At 33.8% G+C, this 7,982-nt stretch overlaps 1 protein-coding gene across 1 annotated transcript; it reads left to right on the top strand.

Moving 5' to 3' along the window:
- Positions 1 to 2,323: 2,323 nt before the first annotated feature.
- Positions 2,324 to 7,740, top strand: LOC112025478 (uncharacterized). The gene is made up of 7 exons (XM_024058153.2): positions 2,324 to 2,530; positions 3,536 to 3,813; positions 4,061 to 4,116; positions 4,218 to 4,296; positions 4,397 to 4,535; positions 5,853 to 5,966; positions 7,211 to 7,740. The coding sequence occupies exons 2-7, from the start codon at positions 3,644 to 3,646 to the stop codon at positions 7,400 to 7,402; spliced, it is 750 nt and encodes a 249-aa protein (XP_023913921.1). The 5' UTR covers positions 2,324 to 2,530; positions 3,536 to 3,643; the 3' UTR covers positions 7,403 to 7,740.
- Positions 7,741 to 7,982: the final 242 nt, after the last annotated feature.

Below are 7,982 nucleotides of genomic sequence, written 5' to 3'. Positions count from 1 at the left end.
TGTCATCTTTGGCTTGAAATAACTGACCCATTTAATAAACGTGTTGTATTCGTGTTCAACTCACGGAATATGTTTGACCCGTTTAACTAAATGTTATTTTATCTATATAACCTTCAAAACCCTAGGTATTTAAATTTATTTTCTTTCCTAGTTGCAATCTCCCATGCCTTATGGCCGCCTCTCACTCTCATACCTCAATCTCACCTCACCTTACCTTATTTTCTTAGCCACTATTACCCTTTCGTCACTATGATGACAAGTCGATGTTAGGGATGGCAATGGGGAGGGGCAGGATCAAAGGATGAGATCTTCACCCTCGCCCCGCCCCGTATGACGGGAAAAACTTTCTTTCCCCATCCTTGCCCCTTGGGGTCCTGCTCATAAAATTATACCTTGTGTTAATTTGTTCCACAACTATTATAATTTTTTTTAATAAAACCTGTTTTATTAATATAAATATACTTGAAATTATAACTAAATATATCACATCAAATCAAAATAATTTTTAGTAAGAACTGAATAATATTATTGTAGTATTTAACAAGGCAATATCACACAAAACAAAAATCTTAATATACATGCATTTAAATAAGATAATATTGATTTGTTTGTTTAAATAATAGGGATCTAGGGTATGAAAAGTTACAATTATAGCCCTTATCAATGTGGGGCGGGACAGGGATGGGGTGGGGAAAGGCTAAAATGTCTAAACCCATCTCCGTCCCACATAGATCATGGGACGGGGAAAACCCGCATAGGACAAAGTGGGGAGGGGCGGGGCAAAATTGCCATCCCTAGTCGTCGTCCCTCTTGTCCTTCACTTCAATCTACCACTCAAAATCCTAGTCATCATCGTCCTCTACTTTTATCTCTAAACTCTACCATCACTTCATCTTTGTCATCCTTTACCTTCACCTTTATCCATTTTCCTTAAATTGATTGTTGGGATTTAGCATTAGTTGTTGTGGTTTATTTTGTTTAGCATATTGTGATTGATTAATTGTGATATTGAGATATGCATTAGTTGTAAATGATTATTTGTGATACATTTATTTTTTTTCTAGATTTTATATTAAAAAAAAAAAACTATATGTTTGATTTTTCATGGTTCATATTAATTGGGTTAATACTAAAATTAAAAAAAAAAAAAAAAACATTTCACTTTAGTGACATCTGATAAATGGATTGTCACAATTGACTCATTTAATAAACAATTCATATTAGGGTTAAGGATTCATGACCTATTTAATAAACTTGTTGTGTTTGTGTCAACCTATGTAGTCAAATACTCAAAGATTGACACAACACAAACCAAACACACAAACACGAATTGCTACTCTTATAAACAACTGAGAGTTCAAGACCACTCAAAACCCCAAAATAAAGAAATTCCTAACATGGCGGGCATACCCTTTGCCTTTGATTGGCTTAACAATAGATTGGATAAAAGAACGGTATAAAAAAAAATGTGGTGGAACTATTGAAGTAGAATTGTAAAAAAAAAGCACAAGTGTTTCAAATTTTAAAGCCTATCTAATATAAGGCTAACTCTCTATATGTTATGTGAAAGAATTGTATACCTCGTAGAGTGTGTCATTATTCTAAGATAAAATTTGGTTTCAAACATGTTTTGAACTTTGAGTTCCAACTATTAATAAAAAGATAATATTTATTTTTATCATGTATAATGTATATGACCCTTTTTTTAGAAGGATATATGACCTATTTAATGCAACTTACCAAGAGAACAAAATACATATCATTGTCCTATTGGCAGTCGGTGCCCAAGGTTTAAAGCATGTTTGACATATAGTGTTACGAAACATACAAAATCTAATTGCAAGAAGAATAATGTTACCTGCACAAATTATTTTATAAATTGTTACTATGACAAATTTTTATTAGTTGTCATTTAACTAACTATTAGCATTACATTTTCACTTACTAATAACAGTGCATAATTTTGAAAACAAAATTTTAAAACAAGTATGTCACTCTAGTAAATTTTTTTCCGTGGCAAGAAAGATAGATTCTCTCAGTTTCAAAGTCTAGCATCACACCAATTTTCATAACTTTGCAATGTGGTAACTCGTGAGCGGTGGAACCATGGATCCACCATTTTATTTCCACCACTTACGACTTGCTTTGTGGCAAAGTTATGACAAAGTTGTGAAAATTAATGTGGTGCTAGACTTACTAATTTTTCTGGCCATATAGATTCTCTCCGTTTCAAGCGGAACAAATAAGGTTGAATTTAGGTTGTCTACGGCTTTTAACTTTCTAAATGGATGAAATGGCATAGTAGTATTAGCCAGGTGGAATATGCGCAGACGACGAGGAAGATTCTTAGACTATGCGCATCTCCCGCTTCCTTTATTCTCTTTTCTTTTTGGCCTCTCTATAATACTAGTCTCTGCCCTTTTCAACTGAATCAACCACCGCCCTCTCTCTTCTCTCATATCACTACTCTTATTCTTATATATACACACAAACCCAACCCCATTGGTGCTTCTATCCTCAGCTTCACCAGGTTCTCTCTCTGTCTCTTTCTCTCTGAATATATATATGTGTATGCATGGCAGTTGGTGGTTTAATATGTTGGTATTCTTATGTATATATTTATGTGATGTTGCTGACTAATTGGACCCATCTAAGATTTTGTTTTTGATTTCTATTTTCGCTTTGTGGATCTTTCATAAAAGAGATGAATTTAGAGATTGAATGCTTTTTAGGGGGGAAAAAATTTGGTTAATGGGTTTAGTCTTGAGTGTGTTGGTGGGAAAAGGAAGTGTTTATAACATGTTCGACAAAATGCGGCATAGTGATCTGAAAAACACATTTTTGAAGAAATCATGTGGAATTCTTAAAATTTGGGTTTTGTGTATATGGGTGGGTGTTGAAAAAAGTTGCATCTGGATTCAATTTATAGTGATCGATTGGATAGCTGAAGTTTAACGTTGCCAAGAGGCAACTTTGTTTCTTAGTACCTCGTTCTCCCTTTTATTCTTTCAAATGTATCATGCTAATCAAGGCACACACTTCATTGGGAATGTAAAGGCTTATTTGGTGGGTCATACGATTAAATTTGAGCTCAAAAGACCAACTGTTCAGTTAGTTTCTTATGTAAAAAAATTAAAAATTTCAACTTTCTCTCTTCCTTGAACAGCCGTAATCGATATATAGTGAATTGTTGATTATGTTTGTATGTCTGTATCATATGTTGTAAGTAAGCCATAAATTTAGACCCTCTACAATTCAATAGTGCTTGTGGCTGCCAAACAATGGTGGAGCCATGTCTAGCTTTTCCAATGGGCTTAGTTATAATTAGAAGTGATATTTTGAACACTGAAGCAACTATATAATGTACTTCTTTGAATAGCAAAACATTACATGTTACGGTATTAACAATTCACAGAACTTTTGACTATATAATGATGGAATATTGGATATTACAGAACTTTTGACTTGCATTGTTCAATTGAAGCTCTGGCTAATTTTCAATTTCATTGTGTTCTGCTGTTTTGTACCGTTACAGAATCAAGATCAAGCAATACATTCAGTTGCTCTGGGCACACTTGTTCCAATTGATGCCAGCAAGTTCTTTCTGGTAATTGAATTGATTCAATTTATTACTGAAAAGCCTATGTGTCCACAGAGTACATTGAATACAAGTAGAGCCCTAGAGGGCGTCCATGGGGTGCACGTGGTGCCTCATTCACCATTTGCATTGGAAGAGACTTCTAAAGATGGAGATTTTTCTCAGTCAAACAATAGAGCTTCGATTATTGAAGTGAATCAGCGCCTATTGATGCAGTGAGTGGAAATTTAAGGAATAGAGAGTTGCTTATTGACATATGCTTTAAAGTTTTCAGATATTGTTGAGTAATTAGAATAATTTATCAAAGATAGGAAAACTAATTACTAATATGTATAAGTAATTCTTGTGATTCATTCCCCCATTTTTGAAGTCTCATTGCTATCTGAATTTTCCTTTACATAGTGGTTTGCATGCAAAGTTGATGCTGCATAAGCCACACTAATTTTTTGTTTACATCTCCAGATGGGTATGGCAGCGTAGACCAGCCTGTTTGAGGCCCATCCAGGGATGTATTCAAGGTATTGCAAAGAGAAATACCCTTTTCTCTTACTTTGTTTTTGTATGTCAGGCTGCCCAATCTCTTGTGAAAAAAATTAATATGTTAGCTACCTTTTGCTAGGTGATCAGAATCTTTCAGAAACAGTGGCTAATGTGCTTACTTCACTTCCTTTTATAGCTCTTGGAATCCAGGCCCCAAGGTGAAATTTTGCTGCAATTTAGTTGATAAGTGTAAAAAAAAAAAAAAAAATTTTAAAAGAATCTTCTAATATTTGTTTTATTTGCTTGACTGGAATGCAGAAAGAGTATGAGTACTAAGCTGTATGCTAATTCATTAATTGGAGTTGGAGTTGCCTCAAGTTTGTACCACACTTCAAGAGGAAAACTGAGGCAGTATTTGAGATGGGCTGATTATACAATGATAGCCACAGCAACAGTGGTAAGTCGAAATTAATTTATAATTTGATAGACAATATAGTTTGCTAATCACTCAGAATTTTCAACGTGAAAAAACATGTGGCCGATTGATGTCATCGCATGATTCTATAACATCTGCTAGAATGAAAATTTAAAAGGATTTCTATGCATAAAAAGTATGCAGCACACCTGCTTTGAATTGTATAATTTTTTGAGATTCATGAATCTTGACCTTGCATATCAAAATTAGCAGAGCTAATGTGTGTATCAGTGTGTGTATACTTGATGATTCAGTCTTGATCTAGTATTTTCTTTTGACTGATCTGGTTTAGTTTGTGCTAGTCCATATACAAGTTGCTTGTGTGTGTCTCAAAGTAGTGAGAAACATCAACTATAATGCTAAATCAATGTGCCGCATCAACCTATGTGAATTACTTTAACAATTAAACTCAACTTCAGCTTTGAAGTTAACTTAGATCATGCCTTGTCAGTTCTCCCATATGTTAAGTCATTCTCCTTATTTCCTAGAAAAAGAAGACTTTCATGATTAATTGCACAAAAATTATTTTATTATGAAAAATGAAGAAATTGGCTTAACTTACCAATGCACATATTTGTACATCTATATAAGAAAACTGAAATAATTTATGCATGCACGTATATGTATGCACACATCACACATTATAAGTTTTTTTGTTTTTTGCAAACAATTAGCTCCACCAGCTCACATTTTTCTTCAAGTTCTTTCAATTGCTCACTTGTCCATAAAACTGAAAACCGGTAAACATTTTGTCAGAGCTAATGTGTGTATCAGTGTGTGTATACTTGATGATTCAGTCTTGATCTAGTATTTTCTTTTGACTGATCTGGTTTAGTTTGTGCTAGTCCACATACAAGTTGCTTGTGTGTGTCTCAAAGTAGTAAGAAACATCAACTATAATGCTAAATCGATGTGCCGCATCAACCTATGTGAATTACTTTAACAATTAAACTCAACTTCAGCTTTGAGGTTAACTTAGATCATGCCTTGTCAGTTCTCCCATATGTTAAGTCATTCTCCTTATTTCCTAGAAAAAGAAGACTTTCATGATTAATTGCACAAAAATTATTTTGTTATGAAAAATGAAGAAATTGGCTTAACTTACCAATGCACATATCTGTACATCTATATAAGAAAACTGAAATAATTTATGCATGCACGTATATGTATGCACACATCACACATTATAAGTTTTTTTGTTTTTTGCAAACAATTAGCTCCACCAGCTCACATTTTTCTTCAAGTTGTTTCAATTGCTCACTTGTCCATAAAACTGAAAACTGGTAAACATTTTGTCAGTGTCTATCAAGAGCCCTCAGAGATGACAACCCAAAGTTTTTGATGGCAGCATCGGCATTTCTTCTACCTGTCCAGCCTCTAATGGTTTCAGCTGTTCATACAGGGATGATGGAGGTAATTCACCGTTTTTGATCTTTGACACTCTTTTTTCATATATCAGACCCCATAATTTTTAGGCTAAATACTATTTACACCCTTAAGTTTGGAACCACTTCTAAATCAGTCCTTTGACCATGAAAACTTGTGTGTTACACTCTTGAGTATTACAACAATATCAACATGCCTATTCCATTGACATCCATTAGAATCTTTTAATTTCGTTAACCCATCCAAAAACAACATCTTTTGGAACCAAAAAACAGGGGAAAAGAGAGAGTCAATTTTAGGCTGGTTAATGGCAAAAATGTGACGGAGAATAATGGAAGGGGCACATGACATCATTATATATAATATTTGATGGAGTAAATTGCAAATTTTGAAAGTTGAGGAACTGAAAATGTAAAGTGCATTTTAGCCTAATTTTAGTTGTGGCTTAGCTGATAAATATCAGTGCTCAAGAGCTTGTTAATCATTTTACAAGGTAATGCAGTTTGGATTTGACCATATTGTTCTGCTGTCAAAGTAACTTCTTTTGGTGGGTTACTTATTAATAAAAAATTTGGTTACTTCTTTTGGTGAATTTCGTTTTCTATAATTTTTATTAAATACTGTCTAATGTATTCAAAATAAAAAATTTCTTTGTTTAATGACAATCAAAATCCACATGTAACTTCAACATTTAGGGGTTCATCCACTAATTTGGAACCACAATTTCTGTCAAGTTTTATTTCTGACTATGCACTGTTTTCCTGTGACCTGACCAGATTATAAAGTATTTTTGTGGTCTACCATCTATGATAGGCTAGTAATCAGTAATCACTAGAGCTGAACATGATTAGCACATTTTGAACGGTATGAAATGTTACACTGAGCTCAAAACCTGACCAGAGAATGAATCCTTGTTGTATCCTACATGGTATGATAGCCTAGTCATTACTACAACTTAACATGACTAATATTCATTATTCAAACAATATGAAGTCAGTTTGAAAAGTGAAAACCCACTACATACATGCCTCTTAGTTTGTTCACATAAAATTATGTATCCTATATCAGAACTACTTGACTGAAATGTAGTGGCTATGTATTTAGCATCCATTCTAAAATCTCTACTAGACGTAATTTACCAACGTCATCTCATATATTTAATATCCAAATCAGATTTTATTTTTATAATAATAATTATTATTTTAAAATTTCCATCCCCTTGAGCGTTTACTTTCGTTTAGCTAGAATAATTTTGCCTTGTTTTATTCCAGGTAGTATTTGCAAAAAGAGCAGCAAAAGATCCAGATTTGAGGATGGCCCACAATGTGCATAAGATGTCATCACTGTTGGGCGGTGTTCTTTTTATTGCTGATGATGTTTTTCCTGGGACTCCATACATTCATGCTGCCTGGCATCTCGCTGCAGCAGTTGGTGTTAGCACCTTGAATAAACTTCTTGAATAGTTGTATATTTTATATATATGAATTCCTTGTATCTAATTAATTCATCCATTGAGCTGCATCATATGCTTAGGAGAAAGATTTCCATATTCAATTGTGAGTAAATCTGCAGGTTGAGAGGGAATGGAGGGATTTGTCGTCTTGAGCAGTTAAGTGTAGTTCATGAATTTGAACTGCATCAGTTCTATTATCTTTTGCTCTCCAAATACACTTCCATTTTACTAGAATAGCAATGTAATTATACTGGGATGGAATATTTCTTGTAAAACGGTGGCAACTATTGTACTTTAGATCACCATTGACCAATGTCAAAGAGAAGAAATGTTTCTTCTACTTTATTATCTCTTGCAAATTCGGACTATCATTATAAGTTCATCTAGAATATATATTGTATCTATAAGACTGTAACTCCTAGATGGGAGTATGTCTGTTACATCTTGCATGCTTTCTTAAGACTTATATGTGGATTAAGGGCAATTCTTCCTCACCATCAAAGATAATATAGACCTCCTGCAGAATCAAAAATAAAGTTCAAGGTTCCTGCAAACCTGTTGGGCAAGTCTATTAGGGATTGAATAGGATC

Source organism: Quercus suber, unplaced genomic scaffold (assembly GCF_002906115.3).
Source record: "Quercus suber isolate HL8 unplaced genomic scaffold, Cork oak 2.0 scaffold_116, whole genome shotgun sequence".
NCBI lineage: Eukaryota > Viridiplantae > Streptophyta > Magnoliopsida > Fagales > Fagaceae > Quercus > Quercus suber.
This window is presented reverse-complemented; position numbering and strand designations above follow the sequence as displayed.

Coding starts and splice junctions, on each gene's coding strand:
- LOC112025478 (XM_024058153.2), top strand. CDS start 3,644: ATGTGTCCACAGAGTACATTGAATACAAGTAGAGCCCTAGAGGGCGTC. Junction 3,814..4,060: donor AATCAGCGCCTATTGATGCA/GTGAGTGGAAAT, acceptor TTACATCTCCAG/ATGGGTATGGCAGCGTAGAC. Junction 4,117..4,217: donor CATCCAGGGATGTATTCAAG/GTATTGCAAAGA, acceptor ACCTTTTGCTAG/GTGATCAGAATCTTTCAGAA.